Consider the following 23,358-nt stretch of genomic DNA (forward strand, 5'->3'; position numbering starts at 1 on the left):
ACATTTTCTGTATCCATTCCTCTGTTGAAGGGCATCTGGGTTCATTCCAGCTTCTGGCTATTATAAATAAGGCTGCTATTAACATAGTGAATCATGTGTCTTTGGTATATGTTGGGGCATCTTTTGGATATATGCCCAAGAAAGGTATAGCTGGGTCCTCAGGTAGTTCAATGTCCAATTTTGTGAGGAACCTCCAGACTGATTTCCAGAATGGTTGTACCAGTCTGCAATCCCACCAACAATGGAGGAGTGTTCCTCTTTCTCCCCATCCTCACCAGCATCTGCTGTCCCCAGAGTTTTTGATCTTTGCCATTCTGACTAGTGTGAGGTGGAATCCCAGGGTTGTTTTGATTTGCATTTTCCTTATGACTAAAGATGTTGAACATTTCTTTAGGTGTTTCTCAGCCATTCGGTATTCCTCAGCTGTGAATTCTTTGTTTAGCTCTGAACCCCATATTTTAATAGGGTTATTTGTCTCCCTGCAGTCTAACTTCTTGAGTTCTTTGTATATTTTGGATATAAGCCCTCTATCAGTTGTAGGATTGGTAAAGATCTTTTCCTGATCTGTTGGTTGCTGTTTTATCCTAACCACAGTGTCCTTTGCCTTACAGAAGCTTTGCAGTGTTATGAGATCCCATTTGTCGATTCTTGATCTTAGAGCATAAGCCATTGGTGTTTTGTTCAGGAAATTTTTTCCAGTGACCGTGTGTTGAGATTCTTCCACACTTTTTTTCTTCTATTAGTTTGAGTGTATCTGGTTTGATGTGGAGGTCCTTGATCCACTTGGACTTAAGCTTTGTACAGGGTGATAAGCATGGATCGATCTGCATTCTTTACATGTTGACCTCCAGTTGAACCAGCACCATTTGCTGAAAATGCTATCTTTTTTTCCATTGGATGGTTTTGGCTCCTTTGTCAAAAATCAAATGACCATAGGTGTGTGGGTTCATTTCTGGGTCTTTAATTCTATTCCACTGGTCTATCTGCCTGTCTCTGTACCAATACCATACAGTTTTTATCACCATTGCTCTATAATACTGTTTGAGTTCAGGGATAGTGATTCCCCCAGAAGTCCTTTTATTGTTGAGGATAGTTTTAGCTATCCTGGGTTTTTTGTTATTCCAGATGAATTTGAAAATTGTTCTAACTCTATGAAGAATTAGATTGGAATTTTGATGGGGATTGCATTGAATCTGTAGATCACTTTTGGCAAAATGGCCATTTTTACTATATTAATCCTGCCAATCCATGAGCATGGGAGATCTTTCCATCTTCTGAGATCTTCAATTTCTTTCTTCAAAGGCTTGAAGTTCTTATCATACAGATCTTTCACTTGCTTGGTTAAAGTCACACCGAGGTATTTTATATTATTTGGGACTATTATGAAGGGTGTCGTTCCCCTAATTTCTTTCTCAGCTTGCTTCTCTTTTGTGTAGAGGAAGGTTACTGATTTATTTAAGTTAATATTATACCCAGCCACTTTGCTGAAGGTGTTTATCAGGTTTAGTAGTTCTCTGGTAGAACTTTTGGGATCACTTAAATATACTATCATATCATCTACAAATAGTGATATTTTGACTTCTTCCTTTCCAATCTGTATCCCTTTGATCTCCTTTTGTTGTCTGATTGCTCTGGCTAGGAACTTCGAGAACTATATTGAATAAGTAGGGAGATAGTGGGCAGCCTTGTCTAGTCCCTGATTTTGGTGGGATGGCTTCAAGTTTCTCTCCATTTTGTTTAATGTTAGCTACTGGTTTGCTGTATATGGCCTTTACTATGTTTAAGTGGACTTGAATTCCTATTCTTTCCAGGATTTTTATCATGAAGGGGTGTTGAATTTTGTCAAATGCTTTTTCAGCATCTAATGAAATGATCATGTGGTTTTTATCTTTCAGTTTGTTTATATTGTGGATTACATTGACGGTTTTCCATATATTAAACCATCCCTGCATGCCTGGGATGAAGCCTACTTGATCATGGTGGATGATTGTTTTGATGTGCTCTTGGATTCGGTTTGCAAGAATTCTATTGAGTATTTTTGCATCGATATTCATAAGGGAAATTGGTCTGAAGTTCTCTTTCTTTGTTGGGTCTTTGTGTGGTTTAGGTATAAGAGTAATTGTGGCTTCATAGAAGGAATTTGGTAGTGCTCCGTCTGTTTTAATTTTGTGGAATAGTTTGGATAGTATTGGTATGAGGTCTTCTTTGAAGGTCTGATAGAATTCTGCACTGAACCCATCTGGACCTGGGCTCTTTTTGGTTGGGAGACTTTTAATGACTGCTTCTATTTCTTTAGGAATTATGAGGTTGTTTACATGGTTTATCTGTTCCTGATTTAACTTTGGTACCTGGTATCTGTTTAGGAAATTGTCTATTTCCTCCAGATTTTCAAGTTTTGTTGAATATAGGCTTTTGTAGTAGGATCTGATAATTTTTGAATTTCCTCTGAATCTGTTGTTATGTCTCCCTTTTCATTTCTGATTTTGTTAATTTGGACACACTCTCTTTGTCCTCTGGTTAGTCTGGCTAAGGGTTTATCTATTTTGTTGATTTTCTCAAACAATCAGCTTTTGGTCCTGTTAATTCTTTGTATAGTCCTACCAGACCTCCTCTAGAGACCTGATTTTACTGGGTAGCTGGGCCAGCCAGCCAGGAGAGGACAGCTAGCAATGGGGGCCAAGAGACTGCTGGGGCTAGAGGACAGTAAGAAATAACGGCGTGAGCCACACTAGAGCCGGCCGCCACTGAGATGAAGGTACGGTACACTGCAGATACCATGTGGCCCTATGGTGCCGACACTAGTGTGGGATAAAAGATGCCATTTATTTAATAATTCCCGAAACACGGGGACCTCCTTTGTGCTCCTCCACCCACTCCTCACATCAAGGCTTTCTCTTCCTTGTAGCACCCCTCATAGGGGAATCTGTGCTATAGCGAGCAGGTGTCTATTATATCTATGTCTCCCTTACCAACAGCAGCCATTGCTCCCTGTCAGACAAAGTATGAAGACTGCCACAGTTCAGGTTTTGCTTTTGCTAAGATGTCCTACCAAAGTCCACTTCATTAGAACTCTTGCAATAGGTTTAGCTAAGATTAGATATAAATCAAAGCCTGCCTCACAGTATGCATCATAATTTAGAAGACTTTACACAATGGTTATAAATGGCTGCACAGAGCAACCACAGGACTTGTACTCATTTGACCAAGCTCAAGGCTGACATTTTCTTCTAATCGTAAATGCCATTAAGCTTGGTGGACTCCATCCAACAGTGTCTCTCTCCAAATTGTTTTTCTTATATGAGTAATAAGGAGTGGGTCTAGATGACCTCTGAGGTATGCTCAGCTCTCACAGCCGAGGGCTCTGACATCATCCTCACATGAAGCCCAGCACTCCTAGCCTACCTCAGTGAAGCCTCCTTTGCATGATGGTCATATCTATAATCCAATCATTTGCCTTCAGCTCAGAATGGGCTGTGGCAGCCATATCATTATAGTATGACTTTGCTGTTCAATCTGGTCATGGAATGAGATCCTGAGCCTGACTTGTCATTTCAAGACAGATGAGGCTCTGTGAACATTCACTGGCTACTAAGGAGAACCAAAAGCTATGGTTGGACATTCGACCAGGCATTCACCTAGCATCCCTTGAACACCTACAATACGCTCCTCTGCAGAGCACGGCGACTCTCATCAACTGATTGCTTCTCAGCTGGCTTTCCAGGTTTTGGTTCTAATTCTTCTGCATTGCTGTTTTTGGGTCCCTGGACATCCTTTGTTCTTAAATAAATAAGCCTTTCTTTAATTAAGTTGCTGAGACTTGCTGGAATCCTACCGCACAGCTTTGACTGTTTCTAAGGCCTGTGTGAGTGCCATTTCTTCATGTGGGCTTTTTCCAGTTTCCAGGCCACAAGGCTGTCTGTCACATCAACTCAGACACAGCGCCCAGAGGCAGGCACTGGGGCTTGAATCTTTGCCGTGAATCTTTTTCCAATCAAGCAGGGCCACATAAGAAATGGAAGAACTACAGCAACACAAACTTAAAGCACACAGAGGAGGGAGAAGGGCCTCGTGCCATCTCATTAGACAAAACCCACCCTCTCCACACCAATTCCAGCAGAGAAAACATCTTGACAGATCATGTTCTTTAGTCAAAACAAGCTGAGGGTCAAACACATGGAGTAGATATAAAGTGTATTAGTCTCAGGAGACTCAAATCCAAACCACAGATTTCAGAAACGCACTTCTAAAGTGCTGCCTATTAGATGTGCCAGTTTTAAATTAAATTTCCATTGCAGTGAGAGGGGAAGTCTGTTTTGATTGAGTCATTAGGTCATTATCAAGCTTTTGTCAGAGGACCTCAAGGTGCTGTGTATGGAGTCCAGTGAGGGCGCTGGGCTTTTCCTATCCAGCTTACACCCACGTCGTTCCTCTCAGCTCAGCGGACCTCCCTCACTGGGTTGTCTGTCCTAGGAGGAGGACAGCCTTGGTGGCTAGTCACAAGTCCACTGGCTGCCTCGAGAGTCTGCCTTAGGTAGCAGGGCATGCTTGCTCTCCTCAGCTTCTCATCCAGGAAGTCATTTTTAATAGATTGTGTTAACAATTGGACAACTAGTGTCTTAGTCAGGGTTTGTATTCCTGCACAAAATATCATGACCAAGAAACAAGTTGGGGAGGAAAGGATTTATTTAGCTTACACTTCCACATTGTTGCTCATTACCAAAGGAAGTCAGGACTGGAACTCACACAGGGCAGGAACTTGGAGGCAGGAGCAGATGCAGAAGTCATGGAGGAGTGCTGCTTATTGGATTGCTTCCCCTGGCTTGCTCAGCCTGTTTTCTTATAGAACCCAGGACCACCAGCCCAGGGTTTGCACCACCCACAATGGGCTGGGTCCTCCCCCCTTGATCACTAATTGAGAAAATGCCTTACAGCTGGGTCTCATGGCGGCATCTCCACAACTGAGGCTCCTTTCTCTGTGATAACCCCAGCTTGTGTCAAGTTGACACACAAAATCAGCCAGCGCAACTAGCAAGTGACATTCATTTATTCCATTACAGCCTTCCTGGTATCACTGACTTGAACACAGGTCAGAAGTATGAACGGTTTCAATGTCTTCTAAGAGGGAAGGAAACCTAGGGTCAGTTAGTGTTGCCCTTAATGCCCTAGAGAGCCAGGATTTCCCTGAGTACAGAGTGCATTTATTGAAAGTATCCATGGCAATACTTCCTCTCCTCATGCTCTTGTTCCCTTTTCAAGAGGAAGGACTCGTGCTTTCATTCTGTGGAGGGGACTGCCTTGACATGTGGAGTGCTGGGCAAGCGATGTTACCTTTCAGGCCATGGCACCAATGCAGTCCCCTTGCTGCCCCACTTACAGCATGCGCATCATGCAGAAGAGCTGAGGACCTGGACCACAAGCCCTTGAGTTCTAAGCTCAGCGTCAGCTCAGTGACTGTGTGGAAGGGCCAGGGAAGCAAATTCTGCCATGTGGAGTTCTGGTCTGAGTGCAACCTTCTGAGAAGAATGAATGGTTAGTACTCTTATGAGTCACTAGTTCAGGATGACTGCTAACTTGATACTGGACAAGCATAACCAATGGAAATGAAAGACTTCTGCGGTTTCTGATTTGTAGAGCAGAGTCCTGTGAAGAACAGGCAGCTATAGAATTGTGTCCACACTATGACAATGATGCTGAGTCCCGGGAGCCAAGACTGTGCTATCAGAACCTCCCTTCCCACAGAGATTCTGTCAGACTCAGAGTATCAGACAGATACACGCCACTTTAACTCTCTTGGCTAACAGAAATGTATGGACACAAGCAAAACTGGGCTGAGGGGGCCACGTCCAAGTATCTGCAGGGGGGCTAACACTTGCCACAACACTGAGCCATAGAAAATCCTTACAGAGTGCTCTTACTGTCTCCCAGAGTGAGGAGATGGTGTGGAGGAGCTCCGCGACAGACAGGACCTTAGGCGTCCTGGGTTCAGCCTATGTCCAGCATGGCCATGGCATCCATATCTTGTTGGCCCTTCACAGTTTGCTCAAAGAGAGACAAGTTCTGTCACTAAGACTATGGAGATCAATGAATCAGGCTGACAGTGGAGAGACATGGGGGCTGGAAAAGGACATCACAGCCCATGAACATGGCTCTGGAGACACGCAGGTCACCCAACTGCTTGTCCTCTGGCAAGAGTGAACTTCGAGAAATTTGCAATGCTGTGACTTTTGTGGGCAGTGTGTCTAGTCTTTTCTTTGTCTTCATTTTAAAATCAGACTTTTATCCTTTCTTACTTTTCCTTCTACTTGATTTTGCTATTTTAATTTTTTGAGACAGGGTCTTACAGTGCAGCCTAGGCTGACCTGAAGCTTATTATGTAGTCCAGGTTGGCCTTGAATTCACGAGCTCTTCACCTTTATCCCCCAGTGCTAGGATTACAAGCATATACCACCATACCCAACTCTTTCCTCTTCTTTCTCAAAGATAGGTTCTTGCTAGTAGGCCAGCTAGCTTCAAACTCATAATGTTCCAGCCTTACCTGTGTGTACACCCAAACATTAGCTCTATATAGGGTCTAACCATACTGAATGTGGCTCTTTCCTGGTGCTCGGTACTGAGCACGCCCTTATACATCTCACAACAGTTCCACAATCAGATGAGAAAATGGTGGCATAGAGGGGCTGAGTGGTTCTTGTACAGTGTGACTGCAAGTTTGGGACTCTGGTGTGTGCCACCTCTGTTGCTGATAGACCCTGGGAGGATGCTCATAGAGCATGGACTGTGGGGCACAGTGCGGGTGGGTGGGTACAGATAGGAGCGTTACCCATTGTTCAGCCAATCTAACTACAGACAAATGTGCAGTGGAGAGGACACCCCAAGCATCCCCAGCATCTGTTTCCCATATCCACACTCCTGACAGACACACTGACTCTTCTGTTCTATAACATCAGCAGCCTCTTTGCTTATCTTCTTCACCTCTAGGGAGGTGAAGCATGAGGGAAACAAACAGCGCTGTGCTGTGGAAAGGAGACAGTGGAGGTGGACTGGGAGGGTGCATGGCTGAAGCTGCCTTGCTCAGCAGCTGCTGTACCAGAGGATGAGGGCAACTGATGAGGCTCACTGGAGTTGGCTAATAGCACCGCTTACTTGGGAAAATTTTGAATGAAGCCTCGGGCTTAAGGTTTTGTATTCCATAGTTTCAGTTATTCACAGTATGAGAACAAACTTCTAGAAACCAAACGGTTCTGAGAAGCCTCATGAAATTTGCCCTGCTCTCTCCTGCCCAGAAATGAAGAGAACCCATACTGCACATGGACCTCCTCTTTCGTCACTCAGGCCACCTGGGCTATAAACCGATCTTGGCAGCATCAAAGCGTTGTGTTCAAGCACCCCTTAATTTACTTGATTATGCCCCCAAAGTGCAAATTATGTCCCGACAGCAGGGTGCTGGCAAATCTGATAAGCCATAGAAAAGCTATAAAGTGCTTCCCTTAAGTGGGAAGATGAAAGTTCGTGACTTGATGAGGAAATACATAATTGTCTGTGGAGGCTGCTCAGATGTATGTATGAACAAGTCTTCAGCCACTGACGTGTGAAGAAGGGAAAGGGAACAGCACTGGGTTCAGTGTCATGCTTGCAAAGTGCACACGCCATGACCTGAACACGTGCCATTTGCTTAGCAAAAAAGGCATCGCATGTGTGTGTGTATGGTAAAAAACATCGGCATTGACAGGGTGTGTGCCTATGGTTTCGGGTCTTCAATGGGAGTCCTGGAAGGTGTACCCTACACTCAGTGGGACTAGTATAGTTGGAAGGAGAAATCAATGGCTTCAAGCTATGCTGAATGAGCTTTGTAACCTGAATTTTCTGATCGCCTCCCCCCAGCACCTGCTGTATGCAGAAAGCCACATGCTGAGGATCCAGACGATAAAAGCATCCACTCTCCAGGCTCTAGCTATAGCTTTCCCAGTCTTTTCTGTCAGATCTGTAGTGAGGAAAATGTTCAAGTCATGCATGTGTAGATGTGAGAGGCGGGCTGTGCTGTTTGACCTAACCTGATGTAATGAGTTCTAGTCTCATTGGTTCCCCTATGCAGAGTTTATTATAGTGATTTAAACTGTCTTGACCTACCAACACCCAATGGGTTATGTGATATACTTAGAAAAACACTGCTCTGAAAGACATCAGCCTGGAAGAAGACAACTAAGACACACAGTTATAAAAACAATTTATAAAGACAGCCACAAAGTATGTACAAAAGATACAGCGCCCTGAGGGGGCCACAGAGGGCTGGAGCCATCCTCTTCTGCATTCTCACTGCTATTTGCTATGTGGCTCGCACATGTTTCTTGTGGTGTGACTGTGGCCCTGACTCTGTGTATTTCTTGTCATGTCTCCAATCTACTCTCATCTTCTCCGTCATAGGCAGATGGCCTCTGGGTCACCCCAAGTCAACAGGAAACCATCTGAGTATGAGAAAGGACTCACCAGGGGCAGACCATTCCTACTGAAGTTCAAATTTGAGAGTGGTTCCATTTACAGAACAGTAGTCAGCAAAGGAAGGGTTCCCCATGGAAATTCTTTATTTCATCAAGTTCTGCCTCTGTTCCTTTCTGGCTCAGCTACCGAGTCAAGTGAGAAAGTAGGGAACAGATCCCAGGGCACAGAACAGGGCAGCGAGTAGCCAGAGACAGGAGCAGTAGTGTCCCCGAGGAGTCAGAGCAAGACTTAATGTGTAGGGGTGACACATCTGCCAATACATGAATTTACTGTTCCCATGAGTCCTGGGCCCAAGTCCCCAGAGAAGCAGTCTGAGGAATGGCAGGTCCCCGTGAGCCCTGCATGATCCCACTCACATCAGCGGCTCCATGACCAATGCAGTCAGAGACCTTCTGGAGCTGCACAGACTCAGGAAAGGGAAGGCGGTTGGCTGAGTGATCCCAGAGAGCAGCAGCAGCAACAAGGCAGACCACTTCACTTCCAAGAGCACACCTAGCAGGGATGGGCCAGGGAATGCTGTGGACAGGCCAGTGATCCAGGGTGGGGATGACTATGGGACACAGGTCAGAGTTGCCATTTATGGTGTGCTCTTTGGAAATCACATGAGAATAGGAAAGAATGAGATGGAATCCTAGGCCTTTGGAAATTTGCATTCCCTGCTTAGCCATGTGGGGCCTCAGTCTCCTCACTGGGTGAAATGGGGGGTAAGAATAGGACCTATCTGCTGAGGGTGCCGTGAGGGTGGCCAGGACATGGATGGAAGCATGCTGGCTGACTGCTCCCATGGACTGCCACTGCAGCTGTGGCTGGGAAGCCTGCACACAGTTCACATGAGCTGCGAGTCCATCTGCATCCCACCTCCTTCCCTCTCAGCAAGCACTGGGGCAGAAAGGATGGCCTTCTGTCTAGTTTCACCATTTACAATGTGGTCTTTCGAGATATTATGGCAGCTGGGGGAACACAATTCTTCCTGTAAATCTACTCCCAGGAGCCTTCGCTCTGAGGTCAGCTGGCCGAGGAAAAGGGGTTCCCTATTACCCATGCTGACCCATCAGGGTTCCAAGTTCCCCAGGCAAGGCCACACAGGAGGTGGATGGCTGAACACCGGAAGAGAAGAGGAAATACTCTAACACTTATGGGGTAACTTTCAAGTGTGACAGACAGCTCTTGATTCATGGGACAGTGACAGAAAATGTACCTAGGAAGTCAAGTGACAACATCCTAATACAGTCCATGGTTACCACTGGGTGTCCAAGTTTGTAGAGGAAACACTGAAGTGCAGAGGGTTGGAAACCATGTCTATTCCAGAAGTTATGCTCTGCTCTGCTGTCCCTCTCCTCTCTCCTCTCCTCCTCCCTCCCCTCCTCCTCCTCCCTCCCCTCCCTCCTCCTTCCTTCCTTCCTTCCTTCCTTCCTTCCTTCCCCTTTGCAAATGGCCACAAGGAAGAGCTACCTCAGGACAGAGGGGCAGAGAATGACCCAACAACTCTGGGCTTAGACTCAGCACAGGAGCCCTGGACACATTAGGGGAAGTTGAGCTGCATTGCTTTATTGAGAGAAGAGGGAGAGGAGGGGGAGGGGAGGGAGGGGAGGGGAGGGAGGGGAGGAGGGGAGGGGAGGAGGGGAGGGGAGGAGGGAGGAGAGGAGAGGGGAGGAAGGGAGAGGGGAGGGAGGGGGAGAGGAGGGAAGGGGAGGAAGGAGGGGAGGAGGGAGGGGAGGAGGGGAGGAGGAGGGAGGGAGGGAGGGAGGGAGGGAGGGGAGGAGGAGGGGAGGAGGAGGAGGAGAGGGGAGAGGGGAGGGGAGGAGAGGGGGGAGGGAGGAGGGGGAGAGGGAGAGAGGAGAGAGGAGACTAAGAGAGAGAGATTGAAGACCCAGGCATTGCATAAGAAGCTGCTGGAACTGGGGAACAGGAGAACAAAGGGTCGAGGGCCACTCCAGCCAACTTACTGCTCAGTTTCCAGTCTGATGTCTGGCTTCTGTCCTCTCTGGCTTTTGGAAAGGGCTGGTTTTCCTGGAATATGCTTTTATTGAACTCTGAAAGGCTGGATCTTTTATGCAGATTAACTCACTATTTCAAAGACTTTTTGAAGTTGGCAAAACATTCTGTTATTTCCAAGAGTTATTACCGCTGAAATACGGGCATAGCCTGGGAGGTCAGTCTGCAATCTTGTTTAGAGCCTTTTAAATTTAGAAACTTTACAGTGGCTTAAAAATAGATCGCATTTGTGTACTTTCTCCTGCTTTCATCCCTACTTCAAGGGTTGCTCAGTCATTCTGACCCACCCCAGACATGAGCCAGAGAAATCCAAGGAGTCTGCTGGACCATAACAAGAAGCATCTCTAGATGAGTCTTGGGATGACACTCGGAGGACGCAGTTGCTCATTAACCCACAGAGTAAGTTCTGGAGAACAGTAAGTAGAATATGTGCCCCTGTGGGCAACACACGATCTTGAGTGTAAGCGGTTTCCAGTGGTACTCTTGAGGATGCCTTGTGACCACACTTAGGGTGTATGTGTTGTTGGGGAAAGATCATAAGACTCAGGTCCAAAGAGTCATAGGAGGCTATGAGCCCAGGCTACATACCACCAAATGGTCAGAAAAAAAGTCTTAATCGTATACCATTGTCTCCCAGCAGGGCTAAGGATGAGCCAGCATTCCCATGCCCAGCAAAGGGAACACGTGACACTCAGGATGACCCTCTCACGGGTCCTTACCTTCATGAACATGCTGAATCCAGTTTTAAGGAGATCAGTGAGGCCTGAGGACATATGTTCAATGTCAATGGGATCTGGCTTCTCAGGATTAAATATTTCTTCCACAACCTGCTTCAACAGTGGCTTATAGGATGCCTGGAAAGACAGAACACTGCTATGAGTAAATGCCCTTGTTTGCTGTGTCTGGAGACAGTTCTATTGACATCTGAGGAAGTAAAGCCAGTTTAACTTGACTCTGAGCAATGGCTATGATTTTATATGTACATGCAAGATTAGAATATGGAAAAATAACTTAAAAATAAACAATCTTGAGACTTTAAAATATTTGTATTGATTCTTTGTGAATTTTATACAATGTATTTTGACCATATTTACCCCAACTCCTCCCCTTAACTTCTTTCATATCCGCTCCCATCTCCCTACTTCTCTATCCTTTTTAAAAGGATACTTTGTATCCTTTAAACATTTTTTAACACCACATGATTCCAGCATTTACTCACTCAATGCTCTATTTTCTTCTATGACCAAATGTCCCTTACCAGAGCTATAGTCACAGTAGGACCAAATGCTCAATCTAGATTTAACGTGATAATTTTATGTAGGAAGACTGGTAGGAAACAAAGTCTTGTCGTTTTATATAAACAAGAAGATGGTCTCTAAACACTCTTAGACTCATCCCCTCCACTAGGAATGTGAGTGTTTATTTGCAATGACTGTCAACATCCAAGTCCATGCCTCCTTCCCCCACAGAGCTCAGCTCTATGTATGACTATGTCAGAAAAAGAAGCTAGGGTGACAGAGGAATCTGACCCAGGTCGATGTGGGAACCAGGTCACAGAGCACTGTAGGTTTCTCTCTGTCAAATAAGGGTAACGTTAGATTATGACACCTCTGCTTAGATGGATGGTGCTGAGCACTTTTCTGTGACCTAAATACCCTGCAGGCCTATATTTAGGTCTGTCTGGAGGCGGCTGTCTTACTGACCTCTTTCCTGAGTTCTTGCTAAAAGTCCTTCCTGAATCTTCTTTTCCCACAGACTGGCCACCCGCCCCCAACCCACTGCTGTCTCTGCTGCCCCAAACTTATCTGGCGGTGCATGTGGGGTGCTCAGTGCAAAGGCACACGTGGCATCTCCCCTCCCCACACTGTCTGGTTCATATCACTCCAGAAAGCCAGGTTCTAGCAGGGTTCTGCCGAGGGGCAGCTCATCTTGAGCTCTGTGTAGCTCTTTACATGGGTAAACACAAGGTGCTGTAGCCATGGTTACAGATATGTTAGAGTACTGACCTTATATCTAGCTTGTTTTTGCTTTTCTTAGAGGTTACTTTTCCATATTCTAAGTCCCTTAAAATATTTCAGAAATGCAGTAGTGTATAGACTATCAACGTCATGTCTCACCACACATCTGGGAGGGCCAGTGTTTGCTCAGTGCAGGATCTCAGTTTCTTGATACTTACTGGTGAGACCACTGTACATGGAGACATTTCATGACTAATGATCCTCCTGAGTGAGCACTGGCTAGGAACATTGACGAGGGAGAGACAAAGCTACCGGCCAACCTTGCTTATGACCAGAGGAAATCAGATTAAAGTTACATCGAGATAGCTTTTTGTGTATGTGCTTCAGAGGCTAGGGTGTGTGTGTGTGTGTGTGTGTGTGTGTGTGTGTGTGTGTTTCCTTGGAGTTACAGGCACCTTGTGAGTCACCTAACCAAGACAAGTTTTTAAAGACTCAGACTGAAAAAACAAACTGAAAATTTCTGAAAACATGTGCATTTGCCCTGGTATCAGGCACTCTGAGGCTGGCTGGAGAGGAAACCTTCAGTCAATGCAGAGTGTGATTTGGTAGTCCTTACCAAAGCTCAAACTGCATCCGACACAACAATTCCACTCTTATCAGTTTATTTTTGGTTATGTTCATGCATAGAGATCCATTCAGAAAGAGCCATTTATTACTTGAAGTAAGGAAAGATTAGAAACTACTGCCCTAGTCACTGTTCCATTACTGTGAAGAGACACTGTGACCATGACAACTCTTAGAAAAAGGCATTTAATTGGGGCTTGCTTATAGTTTCAGAGGTTTAGTCCATTATTATCATGTTAGAGGGCATGGCAGCATGGAAGCTGACTTGGTAGTTGAGAGTTCTACATCTGTATCTACAGGCAGCAGGAAGAAAGAGAGAGAGAGAGAGAGAGAGAGAGAGAGAGAGAGAGAGAGAGAGAGAGAGAGAGAGAGAGATACAGACAGACAGACAGACAGACAGACAGACAGACAGAACAAGACACTGTTCTTAGATTGGGCACTCCAAACTCCAAAACCCATCTCTAGAGACACACTTCCTCCAACAAGGGCACACCTCCTAATCCCTGTAAGTAGGGAATGTAACACTGCTCCTTAATGATCAAGCATTCAGAGTCTTTGGGGGCCATTCCTATCCAAACTACCACAGGCATTCACGTGCCCATGGCTGGGAGCTGTTCAGTAAGTGAGGAGCATCTATAGGGAGGAATGTTGGGAACGTGACAAGGGAGGGTCTGTGGTGACAGGGTTAAAACAGGGTACAGCCCGGCATGTGAGTGAACAGTGTGAGGTGAGAAATGGGGGTGATAGGCTGGCCATTATAGAAAGTGGCAGGGAGAACATGACAGCCTGTAGCTGCTGAGTATGGGAAAGCGAGCTGTGATATACACACCCATCTCCAGCGTTACTGAAGGGCAGGCGCCAGGGCTAGGAGAGGCAGGTGGACTATTGTGCTTGTTGTTTCTGTGCTTGTTTCTGTTTTTTCTGAAGCAGATCATCAATACAAACAGATCCCTTTTTGCTCATGAAAGTTCATAAATTATTCATGCATGGAAATAAGACTGTGGAGAAGCACACTAAAACGCTAACCCTGGGCTTAGCAGGGAGCAGGTATTTGTTTTCTTTCTACATTTTCCAAATTAATAAATTTGGTATGATGATCCAATAAACATTTTAAGTAAATTAAAAAAGGCCTTGGGTTTTATAGACAAGTAAAGGGGCTGCAGGGCTCACTTGTCTACCATCAGGGCCCTTCTGGATACTTCCTCTCTTAGATGCTAAATCCTTAAAGCCCTTCCCTCAGGAGAGTCTGTTGACCAATACTCTACCTCACCAGTGCTGTCATCTGAAAGGACATGACCTCTTCCTCAGTGAGAGAATTAGTTGTGTTTTCTTTTGCTATGACCAAAGACCCAGCAAGAAGCAGCTTCTGGGAGGAAAAGTTGACTCTGGTGATCTAGTCCACCTTGCAGGCAGAGAGGCACATGGGTCACTGAGAAACAGTGGCAGCAACTGGAGGCCCTGGACAGGCTACCCACTCCCCCACTTACTCCACCTGGGACCCCAGTCCACAGGATTGTGCCAACAGCATTCAGGTGGGTCTTCCCTACTACTTAGCTCCTCTCTAGAAAAGCCATCACAGACACAGCCATAGGTGTGCCTCATTAATGCAGAATGCTTATTAATCCAACCAAGGTGACTGCCACATTTTGTTTATCATTACTGTAGTAGACCCAGTCTTCAGTTAAGCATGTTATCAACTGAGCCTCCTCTTGGCTGCTATACAGCTCTGGGCATCTATACTTCTAGTCTGTGGGCAATGAGACATATACAGAAGGATGAGGTAGGGCTTTCAGAAACGTGTTTTTCAAAATGGAAGCATCCTTCTTTTTGATTTCTCAGTTGTGCTGCATAGATCATGGAAGCAATGTCAAGCTGCAGCAGCTATCTTGGAGGGCGAGGATATTCTTAAGGCCACAGGGCAGACAGGAGAAGCTGTGGTGAGGCCTGCAGAGCTGTGATAACCATGGCACAGTTTAGCAGGGATCATTCACAGGAAAAATAACCTTGCATATTTAAGCCACTAGTCTCCAGCTCACTGCTACTTGCAACGGAATGAAATGATGATAGATAGGATGAGGGAATTCAAGACAGAAAGGCATTCCTTCCTTTGAGAAACTAGTAGCTATTGTTTGGTTGGTTTATATAAAACTGGCTATATAAAGCAACATCACCCAGAACAACTGAGAAATATATATAGGCTGCCAGAAGCGGGGAGGGAGGAGGAAGGGAGGGGAGAAGAGGGGAGGGCATACTCTATGATCCATACAAAATGCAGCAAGGTTGTTGCCATCACAGGGTCTGCCAACCACAGAAGGGAACAGCAGTGGTTCAGGGCTGGTCTCAGACCTGGGTCGGGGTGGCTCTGACCTCAAGTGGAAGCACTACACTGCGTTCCTCTCTCCAAGGCTTGGTGTGCTAGGGGTGACGGGATTGTTCTCAGTACCCTAGGGATCCTAGCATGAGTTGGGGGATTGGTAGGAGGCATAGAGGGTTAGGGAAGGACGGATGCTCATGGTTGGATGTCTCTCCATTCCCTCCCTCTCTATTCTCTCCTTGGTCTCCTTCCTGCTGTGCTGAAGCTGAGCACTTGCCAGCTGGGCTGGGCTCCTTGAAGCAGAGGTTTGAAGGCACCATATTCAATACTGGGACTTTGTGATGGCCTTGTGTTACAGGGGAAGGCTAAAATCTCTTAGGTAAGGCAAGGAGTCAGCAATATTTAGAATGTAGAAATAAACCATAATTGAAAGTACACAAATCCAGAACGGTTACACATCTTCTCTACCGTCTGACACACTCTTAGGACATGAGTTTCATATGCCTTTTGGCTCCAATCATTCTATTTTCATATGACAATGCTTTGGACTCAGTGTGTCATTTTAGAGATGTGACAGCTATCCTCCTGGATGTAGTAGTGTGAGGCTGACCCATGACTCTGCCAGCACCATTCGGGCTTTGGCAGCTGAGTCTGTGTGACTCTGCCACAGGGGTGATGGGAGGGGTTGGCAAGGCAGGAGAAACCAGCAGGGACTTGCTCTACCTTGGGGCTCTGCCACTGCTAACAGACTTTCTCTCTTTAGGCTGACTTCCAGGCTTTTGTTGTGAGATCCAACATATTATCTCTCCAGTATAAGCCATTTATGACATTCTTCTTTTTTTCCATTTTTACTTATAGCCAAACATAGTAAATCATAGAAACATTGATTATTTAAAAAATAAGTTCTTAAGCATTGCTATATAAATAACAGATAGGAAAACTCTGAAATTGCTTATTGAACACAATAAAGTACCAAAGCCCTAATGCTTGCTGGTGTAAAGAGGATACTTTAGGAGGAGTCTTTTGGGTAGAGCGCAGTGCCTGTTCTTCACCTCCCTGGAGAGCACGTGTCAAGTCTCCCAACATTGGCTTTGCAGATGAGAACTTGCCACGCCGGTGACTTCATGTTTTGGCTGGCGTGGGACTTTGTACTTTGTGAGGCAGCATGCACTTCTCAGGGAAGGAGCAGAAGGGCAGACAGGGCTTCTCTGGAGTGCCACCACATCTTTCTTAGGGTCACCCAGAGTAGAACAGCTACGCAGGCTGCTTCAGTATTAAGCAGGTCCCTACTTTTGGCATTTAAGCTTTGCTTCTGTCACAACTCCTAGGAGCTCTGGGGGTAGGGTGGGGTCTGGGTTTGGCAATCTCCTCACTCAGAGACCTCACAGTGAGTGAGTTCAGAATCCCCAGGGCATTGTAGCCTTGTACTGGAGAAGACAACCTCATCTGAGGTCAAGTCAAAGAGAAAGGGGGCAGGATGTGCAGAAAGATGTCACCGCCCTGCATGAGAATGTATCGCTTCCACCCATAATTTACCAACCAGGTTGGTCACAGGTCCACAGTTACCTGCAAGGGAATCTAGACCATGTACTCTTGCTTGTTCTCAGGAGGTAAAGGAAATAGGGTTCAAGAACACACAGCATTGTCTCAGTCATGAACGCACTTAGGACTGCGATGAAGCAGTCATTTCACTCTTTCCTCACTTGCCAGTGTGCGCAGAGGGCTATTAAACCCTTTGTGCCCTCTGCATAGGGATTCGACTTTTGCTTAACTTCCCAGCTCTGTTTCCCTGGCAACCTGATAAAGAAAGAATGTCAAGCCAGGAGACAGGCAAGACTACTAATGGCAGGAATGACCCCTGCATGGTGCACTGCTCTAGACAGGGAGAACTACAAATATTTGACAGACAGCTAGAGCTTTGGGCTTCTCCAAGCCTCACAGTTCTTGAATAATAATTGGGAGTGTCCCTTTGAGGAATGCTGGGTCTGTGGAGTTATGCCTTATGGTGCTCACAAGGACTGTCCCGGGGAAGTGAAGTGGCCTCTGCTCCACTGACTGTCTTCTGGTTCTGGCCAGGCTGGCACCACAGAGCTAGCCTTGATGCTAGGCCCAGAATACACTGCACCCACGTTATGAGTAAGGACTTATGAAGATGTCATCATTTTAAAAAATATCAGATGGAAAAAAGTACACTTGGGTCAGAATAATGTTTGGTATATGAGTATATCTGCCTTTATACCAATTGAGGAATAAAAGAATAAAAATAGTAAAAAAATTAAAAAATAGGTATCTATAATGAAATATAAATATATAAAATAAAACCATAAATATAATACAAATGAGTATAAAAAGTTGGAATCAGTTTTCCCCAATGGGTTTCCCCTCTCCCAGCAGGCATCAATTGAAAACAGCTTCTTGGTTAGGGATAGAACTTTGTGTCCACTGCAGAGTGTTTTCAAGAACAAACTGGGCCTAAAAATATCATACTCAAGGAAGCTATGAAAAACAAAATACCCGTGTGTGTCCCTCAGAAGTTCTGTGTTGAGATAAGGTGTGGCTGTGTCTGCAAGCTCGAGCTGAACTCCTGAAGAAGGAACCAGGTGCACAGCGATTTCTGACATTAAATATCATGGTAACGACAGGGTGTTTGGAGATATCTGTTGCCCAGGAGACCTGACCTGGTGCCCAGGCCCTGCCCATCAAGGATTTTGCTCTGCTGGCTGGTTCTGGGGAGCCAGAGCCCTAGGCTCTGTTTATTTCTACACACGGTTCCATGCACCAGTATCTTAGGAGAACGGCTCACAGAGGGTGTACAGCTTGCCTCAATCCAACACTGCATAGGAAAGCATCTGTTTGAAATGCCGGTGGTTTTATGTGGCAATTCTATGTTTCGTTCTTTTGCTTTTTGTCATACTATGATTTTTTTCCTCCTTTTATCTCCTCAAATCATTTGTTTGAAGATTAAAAAGTGTTTCAATTTATCTCTTAATCTATCCATCCATCCATCCATCTTTCCTTCTATCCTGAAGCAAACTATTCCTTAAAACATTAAATGAAATCTTTTCAATGTCAATATGAAGAAATGGAAGCCAGGCTTACTAAAGAATTTCCTGGAAATCATACCACAGTTAGAAGTGTCTTTGGGACAATATCAAGTTTTCTGGTCCTCAGTTCTAGTTCTGTCCTCTGCTATTTTTTTTCTCCCCAAAAGGTAGTTGAGCAGGTCCAGGGTTAGGTAGTTATTAATACAATTAGGAGGGAGAACAGAGGTTGACTAAACTCTGTTGACCAGAGCTAGGGAGTGCTGACACCCAGAGACTCTTCAGAGAGCCTCGTTTCCTCAGGCATGAGATGAATTGAGCCTCCTTGGGTACAGAGGTTCTAGACATTCTTGTTCAGCCATCAGGTGCATCAAAGAAGGCTCACATCTGGCCTTCATTGGCTCCAGAGCCTCTGTCCTAGAGACTTATGTGCCAACTGTCATCATTCTGGGGACAGATGACACTTGACTGGAAAGGCCTGTGAGCTCCTTGCCCCTGAGACACTGCTATGTTCTCCTGGTGCTGCAGCTGAGGCATGAGGCACATCAAACATGGTGACGTGGGGGGGGGGGCTGGGGGCTACGAAAGATACAGTGAAAAATGGGAGGGTATGAAGACCCAGGCCCAGGCACCTGAAAGGTTTCTGGTCTACAGGGACAACCCCTAAACCCTAACTTACCACACAAGCAAATGTTAGCACTGAATTCCTAAGGGTCACAGTCCTGTCCTCAGCAGGCTGGTGTTAGAGGTCTATGACTACAGAGCCAGTATATTCTTTAGGCACCAGACAGAGAGTGTCATAGGCCCATGTCACTTTTAGGAGCCCATGAAAAAGGTCTTCATGTTATTTGGTAACAGGAAGAAAAAGTGAGCTAAAGCTCAGAGTAATGTTTTGACATCAAAATGTCACTTTTATGGGTGGCTCTTTATTTTCCTGATGTTATTACCTCAAGTCCCTACAGTAAGTCTGAGGCCATCACAAGAATCGGACGGGATTGATTCTCCAAATTCTTAGGGCATCTGTGAGGGAGTGTCCTTCTTACAGAGGAGGAGCTGGCCACAGAGAGGTGGAGTAACCTGCTCATCCTCACACCGTAAGAGGTTCTAACATTTACCATGCTGCCTTTCTGTCCCCCCAGAATGGGCAAGTGCAAGGACTACCATGAGCAGGAGAGGCTGCTTCTGACAGCATGCTATGTTCTTCAAGTCAGGAGCCTCCCTGTCCCTTAGCAGTCGCCTCCTTGTCCCCATTTCCCATACTGTCCTGACTAGATAAGTCCTGGCTCCTTGGGACCTCCAGACGTCCAGTGCAGATCTCACTCCTCTGCTTCTTCCAGACCTTTGATCATTTCTTTAACAAGTCACCTTCAAATGAGGGGAGCGTGACCTGCATTTCACAGAGGTGGCACCACTGAGCTAAGGGAGCAGATAAGTAAGAAGTAAGAGATGCTTCCAGTGCCAGCCGGGAGACGAGTGAGTGGCTCAGAGTTATCGTGCATGTGCCTGAGCAAGGGAGAAGGCATGAGGAAGGAACCTGGTACTGCAGGACCTCTAGGCCCAAGGCAGAGAGGCAAGAGAACAGTGCAGGGCAGAGGGGAGCAGGAACCCAGGGCAAGACCAGGTTCACCCTGTCCACTGTGTGCTGGGATATCTCAGCTAGGTTCTGTGTTGTGACAACACATTCCTGGTGGAAAGCATACATTTCTCTTGAAGCTATGGGAACAAAGACCAAAGTGGAAGAAGTGACAGGCCTAGTGTGCCACATGGTTTCCTGTGTGAGCACCTGAGGGAAGCCAGCCTGCAGGGGGGAAGCTTCCGTTTGGCACATGGCTTCTGAGGGCCATGGCTATTTATTCTCTGGCTTGTGGTCAAGTGGATCATTATGGCAGGTGTGTGTGGTGGAAGAGACACTGAGTTTTTGGTGCCCAGAAAGTGGGGTGGGGCACATTCCCAGTGGACTACTTCCCTCAGTGAGGCCTCACTTCCTAAAGTTCTCTCAGGCACCATCAGCAGAAGACCGAGTCTACAGCACATCTGGGGACATGAAAGTCCAAACCATAAACCCTGCCAAGTCCTACCTTCAGGGCCCACACGGCTTGCCTCGGACTCTAGTCTATCCCAGTGCTCTCCCACTTCGCCCTCTCTGTATTCAGACATAGCCTCTGACCTGTAACAGAGTTCCTCAGGAGATGCACTCCACGAATGTCTAATGAGCATCTCCTGTGCATAACCCATACCTGTCTACCCCAGGGACGGGACAGCAGACAAAATACACCAGAGTCCTTTCCCCCACTGGACGCACAGCTGTACCTTTAACATTCTTTAAATTAAGAATAGTTTGGAAAACCAAAAAACCAGAGAAAATGATCCACAATCCTGCCGGCAGGGTGTGCTCCCTCCTGGCAAACAAAGGGGGATCTGGTCTGGGGGATGTGGAGTGACTTGGCAAGGCCCCACCATAGGAAGCACAGCACCTTTCTTGTCCTTTACTCTTCCCACCTCCCACAAATCTGTTTATTACATTCTCCCCTAAAACTTTTAAACATTAACTTCTATGTGCATTTTATTATAAAATTTGCTATATCTTTTAGGAAATTAGACTAGCTTCCTAGAGATCTACATGTTTTGTCTCCCCCAAAGCAGAAACTCCCCATGAAGTGGAGCCAAGACACGGATTCAGAGGCAGCCGTGCACGGCAAGCCTGACTCTGTTTCATTCCCTTTTCTTTGTACTGTGGAACGTTTCTCTACGTTTATATTATTCCTAACTTCGACTTCACAGTGTGCACTCCACGCCCCTCCTCCCCATTTGTCAGTTGCTGACATTGGGGAGTTCTGCTTAGCGTGTTGATGTCACTGGCTTACACGAGGGGAAGCATATGCAACATGGAAAACTTTTCCTGGAAGTCATGACTGTAGGACATTCCTGAGGCCAGAGGCATTGTGGTGAGGAGTTAGGGTCCAGGTAGCTCATCAGCGTCCTTATCATGCCCATGGTTTCTAGCTAACGTGTGTTTATGTGAAGTCAGACAAATCAGTGCCCTGTGATGGTCATGAAATGATAAAGACCTCATTAATTGTGTGGTTTACTTTCTCTGCCAACTAGTGCATCCATTTGCCTTTGACAGTCTCTGGTTTACATGTCGTCACATATCACCAGCCTCAACAAGCCTTTGTAACTAGTCTACAACACACACTTAGAATTGCTGATTTTTTGGAATGATAAACGTACACGTTTGGTGATCTGACTGACTTTATGTTCTGTGGTGGTACTGGCCTGATTTAAAAACTACAGGAAGAGAAATGCTGCTTTAACATCCAGGGCAAGCTCTGTGGTCTCGATAGCCTTGTGGATGATTCTGGATGATTGTCAGCACCATTGGTCAATGCTTCTAGAACCTCTCTGAGAACCAAGGTACATAGAGGCGTTTGTGTAGGTTGCAAAGATGCCACCTGCCCATGGCTACTATGTATATGTGACAGGTAACTTCCTTTTGGAACCTGGTTCTCTGGCCTCCTTGCTGTGGGAAGGGAAGGGGAGACTAAGGCCAGGAGTGCTCAAGTGTACCGTAGGAGCACACAGGAGGAACCAGGGTTCTGCTGGGCTCTCATGGGGACACTGGCTTATCTATACATACACTTAAAGTCCTCACCCTATGATGAGTTCCTCACTCTGTCCCTGCTTCCTACTGTGGCGCATTAAAGTCACTGAGAAGCCTCAGATGATTCGACCAGAGACCTCATGGAGAGAGAGGAGTCCCGTTGCCATGCTCAGTAATCTTTCCTATCAGAAATACTTGTTCTGTGGACGCTCGTGTTTGCCATCAGGATTCCTAGTTCTGACTCTACACTGCCCATGAGAAACTCCCAGGTTCCACAGCACCTGTCTCGTCCCTTGTACTTCCCCTGGGAATTCCTGCATGGTCTCCCATTCAGGGTTTCACAGAGCCTCCTCCTTTAATCTTGGATTGTCACATCTTTCTACTCAAGGTCAGTCAAAGCATTTCCCGTAGGTTCTCCCACTGTCCTTAGAAAGCTGCAGGGGAATTTTACTAACAGATGTTTCCCTGGTCACAAACTCCCTTTCTGCAGTCTGACAAATACTTGCTTTGTCATCACTTACCATGTTGATGAACTGCTAGAGGAATAAAACTGGGACTGTGTACAGCAGGTTCTCGCTTGGAATGAATGGCATCTGGACCCTAAGGAAGCACCTTGCCTTGGGCTATAGTCTACAGCCGAGAAGGACCCATGGTTATAAGCAGGGTGATTTCCAATCCACTTCTCACCAGCTACATTGTCTGAGGCCTAAATGAACTGAGACACTTTCTGACCTAGTGGAACCCAGGTGCTCCATTAAGAGGGACTTGGGAGTCCATCCAGAATGAACTCCTTATTCTACGAGGCTGAGAGGAAACTCTCAGAATCCTAAAGCACAGCAGACAGACAGGTACCAAAGTCACGCACACTCACCTGATGGGTACTATTTCCAGGAACATACACCGATTTGAACTGTCTCAGGAGATTCCTAGCTCCAGCGGTCTCCCGGAGAGCCGTGAAGATATCATTCACAGCAGTTTGGGATTTGGGCAATGTCAGGTCGATTGCAGAGTCACAGCCTGAAACAGTCCAGAGATATTTTCATAAGTGAGCAAGTCCTTAAACTAAGTTTTCCCTTGACAGTGTGAGCTCAATGCAATGGTCTGGAATTCCTTTAACCCTATTTTCCCTGGCTGTTCACTCACTGGGCTGCTTCCATCACCCATGAGTAACGGGACATCATGAATGTGGATGCTTTTGACAGAAGTGGGACTCAGAATTGTCACCAGCCCCAGTCTCTGGCCTGAGGCTTCACAGGGAAACTGGCTCCCTGGGGGCTTCGACCCTCAGACACAGCCTTGACAAACCAAGAGGAGCACCAAGGAACATGG

The 23,358-nt window shown here is 46.2% G+C and overlaps 1 protein-coding gene across 1 annotated transcript in view; it reads right to left on the bottom strand.

The window, feature by feature from the left end:
- Positions 1-23,358, bottom strand: part of Scfd2 (sec1 family domain containing 2) — a 305,067-nt gene that overhangs the window by 12,676 nt on the left and 269,033 nt on the right. Inside the window, exons 6-7 of the mRNA XM_032917168.1 lie at positions 22,901-23,046; positions 11,211-11,345 (exon numbers count right to left, since the gene is read on the bottom strand). Coding sequence (XP_032773059.1) covers positions 11,211-11,345; positions 22,901-23,046 — 281 coding nt within the window. The remainder of the gene's footprint in view (positions 1-11,210; positions 11,346-22,900; positions 23,047-23,358) is intronic.

This window comes from Rattus rattus, chromosome 11, assembly GCF_011064425.1.
Source record: "Rattus rattus isolate New Zealand chromosome 11, Rrattus_CSIRO_v1, whole genome shotgun sequence".
Taxonomy (NCBI): Eukaryota; Metazoa; Chordata; class Mammalia; order Rodentia; family Muridae; genus Rattus; species Rattus rattus.